This window comes from Epinephelus moara, chromosome 16 (assembly GCF_006386435.1).
Source record: "Epinephelus moara isolate mb chromosome 16, YSFRI_EMoa_1.0, whole genome shotgun sequence".
Taxonomy (NCBI): Eukaryota; Metazoa; Chordata; class Actinopteri; order Perciformes; family Serranidae; genus Epinephelus; species Epinephelus moara.
Genome location: NC_065521.1, coordinates 14,583,079 through 14,604,865, shown reverse-complemented (window position 1 = coordinate 14,604,865; position 21,787 = coordinate 14,583,079). Strand labels below are relative to the sequence as shown.

At 41.3% G+C, this 21,787-nt stretch overlaps 1 protein-coding gene across 1 annotated transcript in view; it reads left to right on the top strand.

The window, feature by feature from the left end:
- cpne9 (copine family member IX) overlaps nt 1-21,787 on the top strand; it is a 122,718-nt gene that overhangs the window by 72,224 nt on the left and 28,707 nt on the right. Inside the window, exons 7-11 of the mRNA XM_050066249.1 lie at nt 11,135-11,198; nt 14,202-14,305; nt 16,983-17,087; nt 20,072-20,113; nt 20,411-20,486. Coding sequence (XP_049922206.1) covers nt 11,135-11,198; nt 14,202-14,305; nt 16,983-17,087; nt 20,072-20,113; nt 20,411-20,486 — 391 coding nt within the window. The remainder of the gene's footprint in view (nt 1-11,134; nt 11,199-14,201; nt 14,306-16,982; nt 17,088-20,071; nt 20,114-20,410; nt 20,487-21,787) is intronic.

Here is a 21,787-nt window from a genome sequence, read left to right as displayed (position 1 = left end):
AACAACAAACGCACATAGTTACATTTAGCCAACACACGCACAACGCACAAAAACAACAGGGCTTGGCTTTATAATCATACCGGAAGTAACAACAGTAAGTAGCAGCCTCCTAGGTGAAAGTCAGTGGTTGTTGGACCCATCCACCAACCCTTCCTCCTGCCCTACACGGACTTCCGCCACCTTAACGTTTGTTGTTGTCCCATCATGTTTCCCCTGACTGGTCCAGTTGCATATCATGCCGATGTGAAAGGATGGCTTTTTTTGTTGGTGTCTCACGCCAGAAGTCACTGACCAAACGTTGGTATTCAGCAACTACAGAGTGAGACTGGGTTTAATTGCGCGATTAAAAAAACTTAAAAGATGACACAGTGTAGCCTACTGGTAGCCTGCAGCTGCACTTTTGGAGTGGAAGAAGCACAGTCTTAATAGTAGTTAGCTTTACAACCCCTGGCAACGAGCCAAAAAGTCTGTCACATGTAGTTGTACCCTCTAACAACTTCATCCTCCACTAACCGCCTGGCTTCCAGGTTGTCCATCCCTGGAAGCCAACTGCAGTGTTCCTGGAGTTTTGCTAAGCTTGTCTATTAGTTGTAAGAGGCATCACTTGTTCTGTTGTTGTTGTTGTTGTTGTTGTTGGCCATTTTGTATTAAGTCTCAAACTAAGTAATTTTGGGCTACTCCTATAAAGGTACCATAATTTGAGATATTTTTTTGTATATATTACCAGACTTTTTTATTTTAATATCGGAATATTCTTAAGAATTGAAAGCTTATCATCATATCCATCATATAAAATTATCACGAAATGACAATAATATTATTTATTGCATTTCTGTGTCAATATATCATCCAACAAAAGTAGCTATTGTGACAGCCCTACGGGTAATTTATACGTGTATACGTGTCTATATACAGTGTTTAACAGCATGTAGGATTTCTAAAGACTTTGACAGTGCATGATGATATGTACATGTTAAAAACGGTGTGAACTTTATCTGTAAAAATATAATCTCTAATGGAAGCACATGGCTGTTTGACTGTCTGACGGACTGGAAGTGTTCATCAGTGTGATGGCCTGAGGGAAGAAAAAAGAATCAGGCTGGTTTGTTTTTAAACTTGGTGAGGAGATTCTGAATGCTGCAAGACATGCATCCACAAACAAGCTGAGAAAATAATCTCTGACGCTTAATCACTGAAATCACATTCTGCATTGTTTGGTCAGAATGAAAAATTTGCACACTGAGCCTTCCATGTTTGATCATGCCTGAGTCAGAGAGCCCGGCCCGAGCCAGAAAAAATGATTGTTGGGTAGATTCCCAGAAAACAAGAGGCCAATACGCCCATGCATGGCACTCTGTGAACTTTTCAAATGATAGCTGAGACCCCAAGGTTAACCAGTGTTCTGTCAAGAGACTGTTCTTTATTTCACTTCATTAATAGCAGATGGCAGCTCAGCCTGTTGTGTTTCCTGTGAGCTGTTTATGAAATAGCTCACAGCTGCCTCACTTTCATGGTATTTTGCATAGGTATTGTGGGAGAGTTTTGCAAAAAAAAAATCCAAAGCAATACACATAAACTAGGTGTTTGCTTTCACATTATTCAATCTTACAGCAATATAAGCACATCTTGAAAACAGCTCTATCACAAGCCTGAAATGCATCAAATGATGAGAAACAAAACAGTCATAACATTTTTAATATGTATTAGGGGAACATTATTATTCTGTAGTCAGTGAGCAGTCAAGCCTTGGACAGCTACTCCAGAGTCCAGGCAGTTCTTGTGTCCAGTGGGCTGGCTGGCGGGCGTGCAGTCGGACACACTGTGTAGATAAATTCATAAATAATTCTCTCACTGTAGCTGCCTTTTACAGCTGGCAGGCAGCGTGAGCAAGAGAATCCATCGACTTTCAAACTATACGTCATGGAAGACGAGGTTAGAGTGACCAGCGGACATTCTTTCTTCCCTCTCTTCCTTTCTCCTCCATGACCTTAAAGAAATTTAACTTACACGGTTACTTCTTTTTCATTTCTCTCTTATCCCTCTGTCAGTCTCTTCGTTCCTTCTCTTTCTTTAGTATCAAAGCAAACTAAGTCTGTGTCAGTGGTGCTTTGATGGGGCTGTTATTTTGCATTCTGCTTTATCGTGACACTGAACTGGGACACAGCTGAAATATTCAGGGTCAGTGAACAGCAGCTCTGCCTCCTGGCTTTGCCTCAGGCTCCTCGTTTCCAAAAAGTTGAATTTGGTCACCACTGCGGCACAAGGCGCCAGATGAAAATGAAACAAAATGACTCCTCAAAAAAGCCCAAGAAGTGCAGCTATAAAAGAGAATAATTACTTATAATGAAAACTGCAAAAGCCGAGGACTTTCATTCATTCTTACTTTAATAATCATAATATTTAAATCAAGCTGAACTGTATGAGTCGACATTTGGATGGCGTCTTCTGTACCATTGGTTATTGTGTTCAAGTGTGCCGTGTCCATAAACTCGTAAGAAGTATTTACATTTTACACATATACACACATACTTGTGCACTTATGTGTGTTTAAGATGGAAGAGAAGTCTGGATATCAATCCCAAACACACTGTGACCGTGCCATACAATTTGACTTGGCTGTCACTGGAGCTGTCAGCTGTGGAAACAATGGATGTCTCCCAATATATTTTTCGAAATCACAAATGCTTCTAGTTTTTCTGTGTGGTTTGAGCTTAAAGAGAAGATTTGGAATTTTGAAGTGGGGTTGTATGCAGGTACTTATGCACAGTCAGTGTATTACCTACAGTAGATGACAGTCGGCACGCTCACAGTTTGAAGAAGCAGGCAGAAGTACAAGCACAGAAGCTACGCTTTGTTCTGCCGTGGCCACAAAATGGATTTTAGCCAACTAAAACAATCAGTTTAAGTTTAAGCTATATTTAGATTATTTGCACCACTTCAGACAGCGATTTTCAATGGGGAACTGAATCCATTATTCATCTATGCTCTCATCAAAGCCGCCAGGCTCATGTGACAAAAATAGTAATTTAATCTCCCAGAACATAGGAGTTACTGGTCTGCAGCTGCACTGATCGGTAACTTTGTGTTATTGTTTTTGGGAAAGTGTAAGTAAGTAAGAAAATAATGAAGTAAGGCAGTAAGAAAGTAAGTAAATAAGTACAGTTGAATTGTTACTCTTCACAATCCCCCTCTTTTACACACACAGCCAGCATTACGTCTCGGGGCCAGTTTTTATTCCCAGTCTGCCTCTCTTGAGGGCTGGATTCCAAATCACACTGCAAATCGAAGTAAAAAATTGAAATCACAGGCTGATCCAACTTGTATGAATTTCATCACTGCAACGCATTATGTGACTCAGTAGTGTGTGTATGCGCTCCTGACAACATCTGGGCATGCTCCTGATGAGTCGGCGGATGTTGTCCTGGGGGATCTCCTCCCAGACCTGGATCAGGGCATCAGTGAGCTCCTGGACAGTCTGTGGTGGTACTTGGTGTCAGATGCACCGATACATAATGTTTCATAGGTGCTCAGTTAGATTTAGGTCAGGGGAACAAGGGGATGGTCAATGGCATCAATGCCTTTATCATCCAGGAACTGCCTACATACTCTGGCCACATGAGGTCAGGCATTGTCCTGCACCAGGAGGAACCCAGGGCCCATTGCATCAGTGTAAGGTCGGACAATCGCTCTGAGGAATTCATCCCGGTACCTAACAGCAGTCAGGGTGTTGTTGGCTGTGACATGGAGGTCTGTGTGACCCTCCAAGGATATGCCTCCCCACACCATCACTGACCCACTGCCAAACCAGTCATGCTGGATGATGATACAGGCAGCTTAACATTCACCACGGCGTCTCCAGACTCTTTCACACCTGTCACATGTGCCCATTCTGAACCTGCTCTGATCTGTGAAGAGAACGGGTTGACAATGGTGGACCTGCCAATTCTGGTGTTCTCTGGCGAATGCCAGTCAAGCAGCACGGTGCTGGGCTGTGAGCACAGGTCCCAGAGGATGTTGGGCCCTCATGCCACCCTCAGGGAGACAGTTTGGTCAGAAACATGCACAGAAACGTCCACAAGGGCTTGACTAACTGTGCAATCTGATTAGGCTGCAGGTACCGCCTCATGCTACCATTAGTGACAAGGACACTAGTAGAACACAAAACTGGAGAAGAATCAGCAACTGTCTGTGGCCACCACGTGTAAAACCAATCCCTTTTTGGGGGTTGTCTTGCTTTTGCCTCTCCATTGCACCTGTTGTCACTTTCATTTGCACCTAAGTACAGTAGATGAGACTGACATCACTTGTGCTTCCTATATGGACAGATTGATATCCCTGAATTTTACCTGACTTGGTGTTATACTGTGACCATTAAGTGTTCCCTCTTTTCATCCTTATGTGTCATTTCTTCTTCTTCTCTCTGTCTCTGTCTCTCTCTCTCTCTCTCATCCCCCATGCTTCCCCTCCTCCTCTCTTTAACCTCATCTTTCGTTTCAGGAAAGTTTGATGAAGCAGCAGCCAAGCTTGGCCCTTTTGTGCCTCAATTGTCACAGAGTTACCCCTCATTTTTCTTCTCTCATTCCCAATCTGTTCCTCTGTTCCTCTTTTCCTTTTCACTCAGTCTACTCTGCAGATATCCACTCTGTTTTTTTGTCCAATTTCTCCCTCTTTTGTGATGGTTCAGTGAATTGTTCCTTCACCGCAGTTAGTTCAGTCTCAAGTCTTCAAATTTATTGTAAGTTTAAATGGGAGTGAAACAAAAGAAAAGGAAAAACAGACTTTAGCTACAAGCTTTGACCTCTAATACATTGTAGAAAAGAAAGGACTCAGGGTGTGATGGATTTTTTTTTACAAATCAAATACCAACTGCTACCCTGAAAAACATTCAGGCTTTAACATATTCTTCTATTAGATCCCTAATTTTACCTGAGATTATATCCTGTTGTTGATTAAAACTAACTGCTTTCCTTTGTCTTTCACTCAACCTCTAATAGAGGTCAAACTCAGCTTGAATCACTTGAATAAATATTTGATTGCTTTAATTGTTTCCTTAATGTGTCATTTAAAGTACCCTGTGGAGTTTTTCACCTTTTTGCGGCATTATAAAGATTTTGTAGTGTTTTGTTTGTTTCTCCTGCACAAGGACGCACAAGCACACACACTAGCACACAGACGAAACAAACACATTCCTGCTGAAGGTTTAATGCAACAGGCCTTTCACAGCAGACATTCTACCTTGTCTAATTAGGAGAACACAGATGTTACTGATGACATTAACAATGGCTCTGTATAATGCAAACATCGTAATAAGCCCAACAGAGCGGGTCAATTTCCACTGACTTCCAAAACAACTTATATGACAAACAGTAGTTTTAACACATCTCATGGTCGTGAATCGTTGTTCTGCTCCAAAACTGCATGGCTGGGTTTAGGAAGACATCATGGTTTGGTTTTAAATAAGTACTTTTGTGGCTATTGTAACCTGATGTATATCATGAGACACAAGTCAAATACGAAACGTCACATATGTCACTAGCGTAGCATGCTACACACACTGGCATACTTGCCGATGTTGTTGTTAAAAAATATTAACCTCAACTTTGGCAGGTGAAAACCAGTCTCCTGGGTGACAGTCCTGTGTTTGTTTGACCACCACCACTCTCTCCGTTTAGGTGCTTCTGTGATATTTGTACAACATTATGTGGGCTTTGTTGCTTTTTATGCTACCTCATGCCACTTTCTCCTCTATGCCTCTAAAAATTACTTCAGCCTCTAGAGGGCGCCGCCTTACAATAAAGGAAGTATGTGTCATAATAAGCTGCTTGCACAGTCAACCTATGCGGTAATTTTTTTCAGCGAGAGCCCGTTGAGTAACCCATGACACTGTTTTTTTATAGATTTACAATCTTGACCTAAAAAAATCAAAATTGAAACAGCAGAAATTTGAAAAACAAAAACTTAAACATTGGTGTTATAAAAATTATGATCACGCTGTGTATGTATGCTGTGTACTGGTCAGTAAGATACTGTTACTTAAATACCACAACGTCAGCAGATTCATCAGCTCTGTATCTGTAAGGAAGAACAGGGAGGCTCGGATCGGAGACAAGTCAAGGACAGGCCATTTTGGATGGCCAGACAGGCAGGGTATTGTTCCAACAGAGGGACCGAAGATGATTGTGACGTTATCTACAAGTGTGTACTTGATAGAAACATCCGAGCTTCCCCGCCCACTTGTGCTGTATATTAGCTGATAGCAAATGCTCCTCCAGCGAGCCTTTTTCCTCTGTAACCTCACCTTGTGTGTTGCACTGTGAAACGCTCCTTCTTGTACAAGAAAATAAAACTTTGTTAAACTTTGATACTTCGGCTCCGATCTCTGTTGCTTTAAAAGTCATTATGAAGAAATTCTTTTGACAATTGCATTTTTTTTTTGTTTTCCTCTTGGCTAAGTTAGAAAAGCTGGTGAATCAATAAAAACAAGGTGCAACTAAGGTCAGTGAAAACAGGCAAAGTGAAGTAATAGTGAGTCATATGAAGCATGTGACTAAAACACCACTGAAGAGACAAAAAAGGCTATAAAACATCAGATCTGTGTGGAGTGATGAGACTGCAAATTCCTCGAATAAACATGAAACAGACATGAATGTGATATTTCCAACACAATTCCCACATGATTTCCATTTGTTTGTGGTTCGACTGACTCTTTTAATTACAACATCTTCTTCATCTGCCGTGGTTTAATGGCACCCAAGTGGGGAATTACCACCACCACTAACTCTTTATGTTGATGTGCCCAACCCCAAATATTCCCATAAGAGCAGAGGATGGAAGCGTGCATTAATTCTTTTCTTTCATCACATTTTCTGGAAATGTGTTCACCATTTGCACTAAATTTGAATAGAAACTGGCTCGTGGGCCTGAATGCAAAATACCAGGAACCTGGAACTAAAGCTGTTAAATGGAATTCAGCTATCATTATTTTTTTATTATCATTATTATTCACACCTGTGCTTTTTCTGCAGTGACATGTCAAATGTCTCCTGTGAAAAACATCTATTCCACTGATTGATAGTAGGTGGCTGTAATGTGCCAAGAAATCTGGGAGCATTCCAGGAAAGACAGAGAAGAAGAAAAACCTCCAGTTAGCACATAGGGATGAGGACAGTGCAGGATTTCTAAGAGTAAAGTGGCTTTTTTAAAGATTTTATGAAGAAGGAAATGCATTTGACATTTTCGGCTTGAAGGACACACAGTATTTGATGAGAAACAATTGCAAACTTAACTTTGTTTAAAAAAATATATATAATTTTAAGCAAGATGATGCAACTTTTGATCAAAACAAGAAAAAAAAACAATCTTCATTTTCTTTCAAAAGTGTGTGTGTGTGTGTGTGTGTGTGTGTGTGTTTGTGTGTGTGTGTGTGTGTGTGTGTGCGCGCACGTGCACGCGTTCAATTCATTGTACTCAGAAATTTTAAAGCTACAGTCCACGACAAACACAAGTTGCTTGCTGTCGTCAGTGTTGTTCCTTTACCATCTATGCCAGTCAGAAACTATTAATTGGGCCAGCCAGTCCAGCTGGGCCTGGGGCAGGCACATATTGCGTGGCTATAAGGACACAGCTGAGCGTCCTAACTGAGCCTTCATTGAGAATTGTGTGTTATCGATCTACCACCACAATTTGGAGAAGCAGACAACTGAACCTGCATCGTTAGATTGGTTCCAGAAGTCACCTCATTACACAAACTAACCAACTGATTAAGGGGAAGACCAGCGACTCATTGGGCCCTATTTAGATGGTCTAAACCGCGAAGCGCCAGGCGTGCGACGCATGGGCGTGTCCCAGTCACTTGCTAGTTAGACAGCGCATTTTTAGACTGTGCACCATGGCGGAGAGTCTAAAAGGGTTGGACTTACTCTGTGAATTAGTCATGGGTGTGTTTTGGGCGTATCATTCAATAAGCCAATCAGAGTGTCACCTCTCATTCCCTTTAAAAGAGGCGCGATTGGAGCACATGGCGGAGAGCTAGTTAGGTGGCGGACCTACCAACCTGAANTTACAGGAACCTTCCTCGTACTCCGCTCTCTCAGTGGAGACACGGCGGTTGAGAGAGCCGAGCAAGAGGACGTTCCTGTAGTAGTTCCTGCCCCCCAAATAGTACCGGGAACTTCTTCAGTGGAAACGGGCCTATAGAGTGGAAACGCTTATGCATGTGCACCAAGATCCCGCAGTGTTTTTTTTTTTAGCCGCCCGTTCCCTCCCGCAGCAAAGTCCAAACCGCCCGCTCCCGCAATATTTGCGTTGGGTCCCGCGGGACCCGGCGGGACCCAGTCCCAGTGCAGCCCTCTAGTGCGAGTGTGTCGGGGATGAGGAGGGCTGTGTGAGTGCGCGTGTTGGTGTGTGTATGAGCGAGCTGGAGGAGAGAGCAGGAGTGCACAGATGGAGTTACAGCTAAATTGTTGTTTGTTGGTTGTTTTGGCGTGGTTACGGCCAACAGTAACCTGTACTGTTCAATAATAAATGGTGGTTTAATTGCCGAATAACTGCGTCATCCTTTCCACACGTCCAATGTTGCAACATTGTGCGCGCACAGCCCTTCACCACCTGGATCCTAAAATAAACACGTTTTATTACATAATCATGCTTCCGTGTTGCGCCATTCATTAAGATCCTATATTTCTGCATGCTTCCGTGTTGCGCCATTCATTAAGATCCTATATTTCTGTCATTCAAATAAGAAGAATTGTGCTTTAATACTCTTAATTATAACAGCCAACTTATTGAAAAATGTCGGGTTTAAATCGGGCTCGGGCCGTTAATTACAGTTAATTGGACGGGCTGGGACGGTCCCGGACATAACGTGCATGGGCTCGGGCCGGGTTGGGCTAGATTTTTTGGGCCTGATCTAAGCTCTAGAAAGAGTGAGCGTTTTACAGCTGAGGAGACTGATCTCCTCGTTTAAATACCTACGTGTTGCCATGATTGGTCAAATAATTTCACAATTTCATTTGTCATTATTACAAATTATGATGATCATTATTACTGCGATTAGATCATTCTGATTAATGACTGACCATTAAGACGTGTTTCTGATAAATATTTTAATGTGCACAATAATAACCTTTCACATTGTAATCATATTTTTATTTGTTATCTTTTGCATATGTGTGGCTGCTCCGTGTGTGTCTGCGCCATTGACGTTAGACCAGGTTTTTGTTGGTCACTGGCGCATTTCATCTAACTAGCAACGCGCCATGACTGCGCCTGACCACTCCTCATTTTTAGACCAACACACCCAGAGAAGCGCAAGTTCATTTGCTAGTTAGACGATGAGGGCGCAGGGCGTAAAAAAGGCCAACTGCGCCTGCATCTAAATAGCAATGACACTTACGACATGGATTATGCGCCCTCTGCCATCCGCTTTAGACCTTCTAAATAGGACCCTTTGTGTTCTTTGAGGTAAAATTACTGTTTCTGTCAGTGAAGTCTGGTGGCATTGAGGAGAGCATAACGTAATGGCATCAGTTTCCAGTTTTAAAGGGCCATCTGACAGCAAGGTGAAGCAGTCAAAATTTAACATACACTTAAAATAATGTTGAAGTTTTTAGGCGGTCCTGTTTTTGTGCGGCCAAAGTAAATTTTGCTGCTGCCCCCGTTCACAGTCACTAGCCTCCTTTGACAGAAATAGTAATTTCACCTCGTAGCTCTCATGCCATTCAAGTGCTTTATTTAGGATTTTTCTGTTGAATCTAATTTAGCAAAGTAGCAAAGTAGTAAAATGCCATTTCTGTCAGAGTATAATAAAGAACATTTTGCCCCACCACCATTCTCTTCCTCCTTTCACATGTAGTAGCACCCATATACCGCTGTCTCTGAAATACAAAAGTGACTGAAGTGAGATTTCTCTATCTACCTGTTTACATGGTTTCTTTTGATCTTTCCCTCGCTGCACCCAATGTGCGATGACATCATCAACATGCAAATGAGCGTATGACATCACCTGGTGACTTAAAGCAACTTTTGGAGCTAGTGCTAGCTACTTTCATTGGAAAAGAGTTATCAACACTGTGTATGCATGGTTAGCTTGTTGTTAGCTGTGTGGCCAGTTCTCTGTAAAAGTAGCGTTAGGATAGCTACCTAGCAAATGTTAATGTCAAGATATTGTTGTCAAATAAACAAAACCCACACACAGAAGGTCAGTTAAAAAGTACTAGGAGCACCTTTTTGATATGATGCGCTGGTCAAAGTGCTCCTCAGTGCCCTGCCCCCGCTTTTCTGCCAAAGAAAAACACTATGGAAACACTAACATTACTGAATCCATCTACGGACTTTATGACTCTTGCTGCCATGGTGGCCGCTGTGCACCATGTATTTGCTTTAAAATCATTACTTTATGTACTAAATATCCTATTTCAGTCAGCACACTCCCTGTCTCAGCTTTTGGTTTGATATTGTGGACTGGAGGAATAAATCGTTAAGGGTGGTGCCCCTCCATTGTTACCACCTCTGAGGGCCCCTAAGCAAGGCACTTCAGCTCCAACTGCTCCAGTAGAGCTCCTCAGTGGCCAAATTAGATTGTTGTAATGGGTAGCTGCCAGCATTTGTACTCAGAGCAATTACCCTGGTAAAAAGTGACTTATTAAATAACTATTGCTTTACAAGCTGATATTATGGCAGAGGAGATGTTTAATTCTTATTTTATGGCAGCAGTTTAAGGAGCATACACTAAAATCACTTTGAATACACTGTGTTAGTGTATATAACAGACCCTATATGTGCTTTGGAGGGTGTGTCCAAAATGTGCTAACAGCAGGTACCTGAATTGAATTGGTGTGCCTTTTTCTTACAGTTAAATGTGAATGTTAAGTAAAAAAAAAATGAATGCTTAGAATTAAATTGACACTTAGTCAAAAAGGCCCCAATTTTTATAAAAGTAAGTGCAGAACTACAAATGTCAGCTCTTTACTTCATAAATATGACAATCTGCATGTCTGGCTGTCACCTATCACAATAACTGCGTCAGCCTGAAGCCATGAATGACATCTGCTTTGCAACTGTATTATTTATGTCGTGCCACAATTACCCTCTTTCTCAATCTTTCTCAATCTTTCCCTCTGTCTCTCTCTCTCAGTGGGATTCCAGGGAAGAAGTGTGGAGTCATTATCTTTACTGCAGAGGAGCTCAGTAACTGCAGGGTCAGTACACACACACACACACACACACACGCACACAACCTAAGTGTTGCTGGCATATTTTCTTATCGCCTGCATTCTGTCTTTGCCCCGATACTGTTGTTGTAATACCTTGCAATCCTTTCCACCCCAACACATAAACACCTCCACACACAGCCATGCACGAATACACAGAAAATATTTAATGAGGGGCCAATCTTTCAAAAATCATAATGATGAAATGTAACAAATTAAACCAGTAAATAACCCTCCCCTAAACACACACATGCACACACCCCCAAGTTAATTGTATTCAGTGTTCAGCGCTGATAAATGCTCGATGCTGTGTTACCCAGACTCTCTAAATATGTGTAAAATTAACTGTCAAGATGGTTTCCTGCTATAAAATAAGTGATTTTTCTCCTCCAATTTTGCCATTCCCCAGCTACGATAATATATTACTACCAACCAGGCAGTCAGATACTAACACAGTTTCTGTGTGTGTGTGTGTGTGTGTGTGTGTGTGTGTGTGTGTGTGTGTGTGTGTGTGTGTGGTGTGTGTGTGCTCGCTCCAGAGACCATTATGTGAACAGGCTTCTCCTAGTTGTGTTTACCATCGTTACTCTGGGAGGTTTTACTCTTGACAAGATCCAAATACTCTTCGGAACTTATGATAAGTGTGTGTGTGTGTGTGTGTGTGTGTGTGTGTGTGTGTGTGTGTGTGTGTGTGTGTGTGTGTGTGTGTATGGACTGATAACCCCTATCTGCCAATGACAGACTTAGGTTTGACATGTTGCCATCCAACTGGAGGCAATGACTAAAGGGCCTCATTAAGAGCAATCTACTGCGTCCATCCATCCATCCATCCATCCGTCCGTCCGTCCATCCGTCCGTCCGTCCATCCATCTCTGCCAACCGCAGATACATTTAATTTGTACATTTCATACTTACCATATCAACTTTTCTACAGTGACATAGTTTATGAGCTGATTTTGTCACCTGGAAGTGGAGGGGATGGTGGATGGCATGACAACCAGGCTAGACTCCTGCCAAGCTGCAGACCCCTGCAGGCTACTGTTTGAAACCACCAAACAACAGAACCCATTTTCTTGGCTTTAAAGCCATTATACCTCTTTAGCAGCTTTATAGCCACCAGACATTGGTGTTTTTTTAGATTGCTGAGACATTGCTGACATTCCAGCAGGGATTGTGCCCTCTACAGTATTTAATAATGTACAAATGTAATCTATCTGTGGTTTGCAGAGATGTGCAATGCCAACATCCAGCCATTCATCCATTCATCCATTCATCCATTCATCCATTCATCTATCCATCCACATCCCAGTCACCAGACAAACATTTTGGCATTCTACATTTCTGCAAACCACAGATACGTTTCATTTGTACATTTCATACTTATCATATCAATGCATCTACACTCACCGGCCACTTTATTAGGTACACCTGTTCAACTGCTTGTTAATGCAAACACCTAATCAACCAATAACGTAGCAACAACTCAATGCATTTAGGCATGTAGACATGGTAAAGGCGACCTGCTGAAGCTCAAACTGAGCATCAGAATGGGGAAGAAAGGTGATTTAAGTGACTTTGAATGTGGCATGGATGTTTAAATGAGTATTTCAGAAACTGCTGATCTACTGGGATTTTCACACACAACCATCTCTAGGGTTTACAGAGGATGGTCCGAGAAAGAGAAAATATCCAGTGAGCGGCAGTTCTCTGGGTGAAAATGCCTTGTTGATGCCAGAGGTCAGAGGAGAATGGCCAGACTGGTTCAAGATGATAGAAAGGCAACAGTAACTCAAGTTACCACTCGTTATAACCAAGGTCTGCAGAAGACCATCTCTGAACCAGCAACATGTTTGCCTGGTCTGATGAGTCTGGATTTCTGCTGCGACATTCAGATGGTGGGGTCAGAATATTATGTAAACAACATGAAAGCATGGATCCATCCTGCCTTGTATCAACGGTTCAGGCTGCTGGTGGTGGTGTAATGGGCCACTTTGGACCCCTTAGCACCAATTGAGCATCATTTAAACACCACAGCCTACCTGAGTATTGTTGCTGACCGTGTCCATCCCTTTATGACCACAGTATACCCATCTTCTGATGGCTACTTCCAACAGGATAACGCGCCATGTCACAAAGCTCAAATCATCTCAAACTGGTTTCTTGAACATGACAATGAGTTCACTGTACTCCAATGGCCTCCACAGTCACCAGATCTCAATCCAATAGAGCACCTTTGGGATGTGGCGGAACGGGAGATTTGCATCACAGATGTGCAGCCGACAAATCTGCAGCAACCGTGTGATTCTATCATGTCAATATGGACCAAAACATCTTAGGAATATTTCCTTGTTGACTCTATGCCACGGAGAATTAAGGCAGTTCTGAAGGCAGGAGGAAGTCCAACCCAGTACTGGCAAGGTGTACCTAATAAAGTGGCCAGTGAGTGTAAAGTAACGTAGTATATGAGCTGACTTTGATATCATGTGTCTTTTACCACGACAATGCTGGGTATCCATCCATCCACCCTCTTATGGCCATCTCACCACAGAAGCCAGAATAACATCGTTTCTCATTAACTGCAGTAACTATCCATTTATATGTATGAAGCCATTCCCTCTCTGACTATATTTCAAACAGCACATAATAAAATCACAATCTCCCACCAGTAAACTCTGCAATTTAAAAGAAACGCTGGATTGCAATCACTGTAATCTATGTATGCATTGCTTATCAAGTCGTTCCGACCGTTGGTGTTTGGGATCCTGATCCACATTTGCCTTGCCAATATGCACGAGCTTTTACACTGCCAATTACTTTGCATTCAGAGGGATGCTCAGCTCCACGATTGTTGTGGCCGTGTCCTGTGAAAACCTAGTGCCTCCATCGCCAAGAAATGAGTTCCCCGAGAAAACAAATTGCTGACTTAGAAATGAAATTGCATCAGAATGACTGTATTGATGTTCAACTAAAACTGCTCATCTTCTCTCACAGGATATTGCTACCATGCAGTTGTGTGCCAACAAGCTGGACAAAAAAGACTTCTTTGGCAAATCCGACCCCTTCTTGGTTTTCTACCGGAGTAATGAGGACGGAACGTGAGTTTGAGCATTTTACCACCCACTTTAACTCCCAGGAGATGATAGCAATATGTAAAACATTTCATGGATGGCTTGTAGGATGTAAACAAATACAAATAAATGATTCAGATATAAACAGATAATGTGCTCTGAACAGACATGAACAGAGTCAATGCTCCACAGTTGTTACATCAGACATTGAAGCCTGAATTAAGGGCAGTCTTAAAAGCAAATGCAAAATGGGAGAGCCTTTGACATTTTTGGGAAAAAAATCTGTTTTTTCAGACACTTCAAACCACCATCCGAGCCTCCTGCCATTGCTTATACACTCTCCAGTTTTAGGATTTGATTTGCGATGTGGCCAAATGTAATTCTGATAATGGTTTCTTATTGTTAAAGTCTCTCATTTACCATCACTTACTTTTTTTTAAAGGAGAGGTTTAAATACAAATCATGCATTTAAATCTAAAGCGTGTTTTTCTATCTGACGTTTAGATCCCAAAAGGAAATTCCAAGCTGCAACCTTAAAATGTACCATCTAACAATGTCATTTGTGCCTGAAAACTTTATGTCCAAATGTAACAAAGAACAGTGCATCATGACCTCCAAGGAGGTCATGTTTTCCATTAGGGTTGTTTGTTTGCTGGTTTGTTTGTTCATTTGTCAGCAGGATTATGGAACAACAATTGGCTTGGTCGAAGGATGTAGTGTGGGCCTAGGGAGAACCCATTAAATTCTGGAGTGGATCAGAATCACAAGACAGATACACATGTTTTTGTTTGTTTTTTCACTTTTGTCAACATAGCACAATAGGGCATTTGGCCTTGGTGGAGGTCTGCGCTCTCCAAGTGCCCTTCTAGTTTGTTTTAAGATTTGAATCGCATGAGGATGGCTGTTGCTACAAGCCGTTTCCGGCACTCATTCCGAAGTGGGTAAAATGCAGCATGAAGGTACTGTATAAAATAATAGATTTAGCCACTGTGACGTCTCCCATTGGTTTATGGACTCCTGTTTGGCCGTTGCTCTCTTGGATTTTTGAAGCCAGAAGTGACCATATTTAGACAAGAGGGTGGAGCTAGTGCTCACACTAGCTGTTAGCTTGGTTAGCACGGTGCAGCTACATTAACTGTGATAATGCCAATCTTAATTTTTTGCTAGCAAAAACAGGCTTGAATCCTTAAAATCAAATGTACTTTCAGGGAAAAACTAAACATATGACTCCTTAGGGGTCTTTCTGTTCAACCAAACACTGGACAAGGATTAGCTGACTATAACAATACAATGTCATTTAAATGAATTGAAAACACACTGAAATAGCGACAGCTATGGCTGCGACTTTACTCTGTGAATCTGGGGTTACGCTATGGATACGTTACCAATGCTGTCACTGTGATAGTGATTTGTCAATGGACAGCACCCACCTGTCACTCAAAGTTCCCACGCCTTTAAATATGCTTAATTTTAAGCCTTAATCATATTTAAATGGGTGAGTTATATAAAAACTAATCCCCACATACAGTGGTCATGAAGTGGAAAATTAGCTATAGGGACCAAAACCATTTTTTGTACCAGGCTGTAAACATGTTATTTCTGATGTAAAGTTAGGCATTTTAACATGGGGGTCTATGGGGACTGACTTTTTTTTTTTTTTTTTGAGCCAGCCCCCAGTGGCCATTTAAGAAACTGCAGTTTTTGGCACTTCCACAATGGCTTCATTTTTTCAGCCCCAAAGCAGGGGCAACGTAGTAGTGGGACTGATTACACAGTGCCCCAGTGGGAGGGGGGTCCTCGAAAAACCTGCAATGAAACGTGTGTTTGCAATTTTTTATTCTTAAGGAATTTGTGATACAACTGAATTAAAACTTGCTGAATACATCAACTGAAAGACTGAACTTTTCTATAAAAAACAACTGAAGCTCTCTGAGGGCCCCTCTCAATCCGCAAAAGGTGCAAAATGGTTTAGTCTGCCCCTGCACTAGGATTTGTGTCTGAATACAGTTAAAGCTGAGTGAATGGCTGTTTCTGATTAACTTTGTAGAAACAAAATTCAAAATCTGCGTGAAAGAAACATGGATCAAGACAGGAAAGGTGGGGGGCCACAGAGAAAGCTTATGTATAGGACCACAAAATCTGATGCTACGCCCTTGCCTGGAGGTTGCTTCTTTGGTACAGCTGGTCAAAGCACTGCAGATTGGTAATACTCAGTGGAAAGTAGCTGCTCCAGTAACTTTATATGTGAGTGTAAAGCTGGATGTTGCCTAAGTCTCAAAACAATGTATTGCACAAAGAAAAGAAGTGTACTTGGAGGTGAAAACCACATGTGTTTATACAGACAATATCAACTTTCACATCTAGTTTTCACTTGTTTTCTATACAAATCAACTTTTTTGTATGATCAGTCATACCCTGCCAACTCCTGAGGCTTATCTCAACCTTAAAGATTATTACCTCTTTCCACTGTTTTGCCTTGGAGAGATTTTCGTAGCAATTTTCAAAAACTCAATCTGCAATTCTGCCATGTCCCCCAGATATACTTAAACAGATATAAAAAGAACACAACAACCTGCAAAAGCATTTTGTGGCGTTGCAGAGGAAGCTGCTGATAAGTGATCTGGGATTATTTTCACAGGTACAATGTGAGCAATATGACTGTGCTCTCTCTTTAGTGGCCATGTGTCTGTTATTTTACTGGCAGGTTTACCATCTGCCACAAGACAGAGGTGATCAAGAACACACTGAACCCGGTGTGGCAGTCCTTCACCATCCCTGTTAGAGCTCTCTGCAATGGCGACTACGACAGGTCAGAAAATGCTTTTCACAACTCTATTTAGTGTCATTGTGAGATATTTATGTTCTGTTTAGAAGCAACATGTATGAAACAGCATAATAAACACAGCGAAGATGATACCTGATTTCATTGCTGTTTACTACTGTGTCCTGCAACACACGTCACTTTCTATGGTTGACTGAAGCAGGTGCATTGCTGAAATGCAACTACGGTGGAATTTATATATCTGCGTCGAATCGACGCCTTAGGCTCTGTGTCACTGTAGAGCCTATGCTGTACCCTACGCCTTTGCCCGACGTGCACCTCACCAGAAATGTAACTACGCGTCACCGCGACGCAGACCTCCTGTCTATTTTTGCAAGCTGAAACCATTTCCCTCAGTGAAAACAAAACATTTTATTTACTTTAATTTCAGAGATAAGAAACAAAAAATTGTGAAGACGATAAAGTCATCACAAAATCACATTTTTAGCCTTGTGTGCGATTTATCTTGTATTCATATGAGCAGAAGTAAGTCTCAGCTCTTGCTAGGCTTCTTTATACATATAAAATGCCATAGGCTTGTGCTAATAACATTAGCATCTTATATTTGTTTGGAAAAAGTGTTTGATATAAGAAAGTTATTTGTCAGTGAACCTTGTGAGCTATAATTTTGTAATGTTACCTTTGTTAAATGTTGCTGTTGTCCCTGGCTTCATATGAGTAGAAGAAAAGTTCGCTAGCTGCTAGGCTAATTTATACAATGTAAAATGCCATCGGCTTGTGCTAAAAACATTACCATGTTATATTTGTGGGGAAAATTGTTCAGCAAGAAACAAATGCTTTGTCTATGAACCCTGCAAGTTATAGTGAAGTCAATTTGTGTATTTGTTTTTGAAATTGTCTCTGTTAAGACATGTTTAATGTATGTTTTGTTTTGGAGATGTAACTGCAGAGTGACAGACACACCACCGCAAAGTATAAATGCTCACAACGGCGTAGGCCACGTGTGTAGGCTATAGCGTAGGGTGTGCCGCACAAGTATAAATTCCGCTTAAGTAGCCTTCATTTACTCAAGTATAGTACTTAAGTATAATGTTATGCTCTACTTCTACTTCTCTACATTTCAGAGGCAAATATTGTACTTTTTATTGCGCTTTTATTTTACAGCTTAAGTTACTTTGCAAATTTAGATTATTGATACAAAATATGAATACACTAATTGATTATAATATATTGTATTATCAAAGGTAAAGCGGCCAATTAAGTAATAGAATAATATAAAAAATAAACTTAGCTCCACTCTTGCCAGCTGCAACATTAAAATGATTTACATATGAATGCGTCAATAGTTAAAATTCAATAAACTATGTGATTCTGAAATAGGCTATACTGAGTACTGTACTTTTACTTACAGTATGTATGATTTTGAATGCAGGATGTTTAACAGAGTATATTTATAGTGCAGTATTGCTATGTTAACTCAGTGGAAAGATCTGAATACTTCTTCCACCACCACTTCTATGGGAACACTTAAGGCACTGGCAGACTCTCATGCGGATGACATCACCTGTTGCTGGGGCGGTCAGAATAATGCCAGCAGTCGGTCATGTTGTCCCAGGGACCAGCACTGGTGTTATTGAGACTGACTCAGTTGTCACACAGCACTCTGTTATGCATTCAGAGTCAGGTTGGACTGTGCTGTGCAGCTGTGATAGCCACTTGCTACCAGATACAGTGTGCATACATACAGGAGTACAGTGCTGCTTTTGCAAAAGTAGGAGCAATTATCCTCTATTTCTCCTTGTGACATTTTAAAAAGTTTTTGTGACTTATCATCCCTTTAGACTAAGGTTATCTGCATAAGGAACTTTTAGATAAAAACTCCTCTTTAGGCTTTTTTCCTCATAAGATTAAAAAGAGACAAAAAAGGAATAATCATTTGATATCTTGTTAAAGGATAAGGCTGACATTATCACATTTAAATTCCATGAACAGACCAAAATACACCACATTAGTCCTGCTCTCAGTGCTCTTTTTTGCAACCTATCTACAGGCAAAAGCCATCGAGGGTGCAGTACAAAATAAAGACAAAAGAATTTATTGTAAATTTGTCATTAGATTTAGTTTGTACGATATATATATTCAAGATAATACGGGGGCCAGGGGGAGTCTGCTTAGGTCGCCAAGTGTGCTAGGTCCAGCACTGCTTATCTACCCTGTCTCTTACACTCAACCCCAAGTCCATTTGTTACTATCAATAGGCAGAGGGTGCACTCCGAGAGGAGTTTATTTTATTATCCATTTGGTGCACTAGTAAGTATTTGGTGTATTTACGATGGTGTGTCAGAGAAATGAACAACTGCAACTCAAGCTGCGGATACACAGACTACACTTGTTAGTAGGAGCAGTTCATGTGCAGGCAGTGCACATACAGTAGCATCAGTAGATGTATCATTATTATGTTAGGTTCAGACAAGACATGGGGTGAATTCTGTATGCAAATTTATACCTTGCATGCAAAATCAATGGAAGGATGCAAGTGGATGCAGATAAACCAAAATTCACCCAATATGGCATGAACTGAGGCATCTCTGCAAGTTGGTAATGTTTTACTTTGAGTGAAAAATGTGAGAGATTGGAGGAAAATAACAGAAAGAACTGGCGACTCACATATGGCTGTAAATATATCTTCGAGGTGCTGAATACAAACTTAAAAGCTGTACTCGCTTTTTTCTCCTGCATGTGGATTTGATGATTTTCACTGGCTGAAAGCAGTAAACACAGAATGGCCTTGTAATTCAGAGTTCACATAAGGACCTGTACTTACTGCGCCACTAATCCTCTTCAGCCTGACACTATTGAATCGGGGAATGTGTAATTGCACTGTTCGCAGTGTGATGGAGTGAAAAGACATTTCTTTTTAATTCAATAGAACTTCAGGTTCTCTTTTTTTCCGACAGGAGATGATCTGGTAAAGAGACCTTCAGAAATAAGATATTCTTTGTCTATTTCAGGACTGTGAAGGTAGATGTCTATGACTGGGACCGAGATGGAAGGTAAACTCATATGTGGATAACCACTCATTGTGGCCCCATGATTCACATTAATGTCTCTCAAACGTCAGAAGAAAATGAAACGTCTTGTGTACATTCTGTGGTTGGAAATTTGAAGTATTTTAGTGTGCTACAAAACAACTTAATATGCAGCAAGGACAGAGATAGAGCAGATACTGGGAGATTGACAGAGACAAAAATGGAGAAACAGATGTGGATGGAGACAAAGACATGGCAATTTCTCTCTGATTATAAAATCGGTGTTCATGCCTGCCTGTCTTCGTGGGTGTTTGTCTGCAGCCATGACTTCATTGGTGAGTTCACCACCAGCTACAGAGAGCTGTCTCGGGGGCAGAACCAGTTCAATGTCTATGAGGTGAGACGTGACATGGGTTTGTTTTGTTGTTTCCTACCATCTTTGTCATAATATGTAAACCTTGAAACTCCAGTTTAGATGATTTTGATATTTTGACCCTGGCTGGCCAGCTCTCCAAAGGCTGAAAACCTCTACAACCCTCTCAAAGACAAGTACAGCCTTTTAGAAAGTGAAGTAGTAATAGGTGATAAAAAACAGGTGCTCTTAAAGTAAAAGGCTGAAAATATTTTGGAGAGCTAATTCTTTCCCCTGACATCAAAATTATGCAACCTTCAGAGGAATGGATGGTTTCACAAACAGAAGCACAGATGGATAAATAAAATCACAAGTAAACCTTTGGCGACAGAGCCTTCTCCAGAACAGCACCCCGACTTTGGAACTCCCTCCCCCAACCTGTTCGCCACTCTCCCTCACTTCCCATATTCAAATCCCGCCTGAAAACCTACCTCTTCTCCCAAGCCTTCGACCTCCCCTACCCCTAACCACCTCCACCCCACTGACTGTTCCTATACCGCCTGTGTCACATCCCATCATTTCTTTTGTTCACTATGTTGTCTTCTGCTTGTTCCCCCGTCTGTCACTACCCCTTTTGTGTTACTATGTAAGCGTCTTTGGGTCATTGAAAAGCGCTATACAAATTAAATGTATTATTATTATTATTATTAAATATAGAAGGTCCTATCATGTTCAGTTTGTAATGTTTTGGTTTCTTTTGTTGTTTTGATACAAGATAAGTAATTGAAATGTTGAATTAGATTGAACACACCAGATACAGAGATCTGTGACTTAAAACAATGCAGGCCAGGGGCATAAAGATAAGATAAAAACATGAACATCTATTAGAATATGCCCATAAAATAATGGACGCAGCTACCATGACATCACCCATTGGTTTGTGGATTCCTGTATTGAATCCTTGAGTTCTGCATTTTGATTTTCACCATCCTTCTGTTCTGGAGCCAGAAGTGACCATATTTGGGCGAGAGGCTAGAGCTTTGTAGGAGCGAGGGGTACATTTGACTGTGAAGTAAACTATCAGCAGACAGCCTGTCACTCAAAGCTGATAGCTATTTTAGATGTAGTCTTAGTCTTGAGACAAAAATGAGACAGTCCAGATTTGGGTGCAGTCCTGCGGGAATCAAATGTGAAGTCCAGCAGCCAGTGTCTGCTTGCTCTGCTGCTGTTCAGCGGCGAACAAGCAGAGCCGCTAACAGCCACTGCTGCAACTAACAAGCTCCACAAATCCATTTAACAGCTCTACCATCCACAGTCAGACACACATGACTGCTTATTTACTGCTG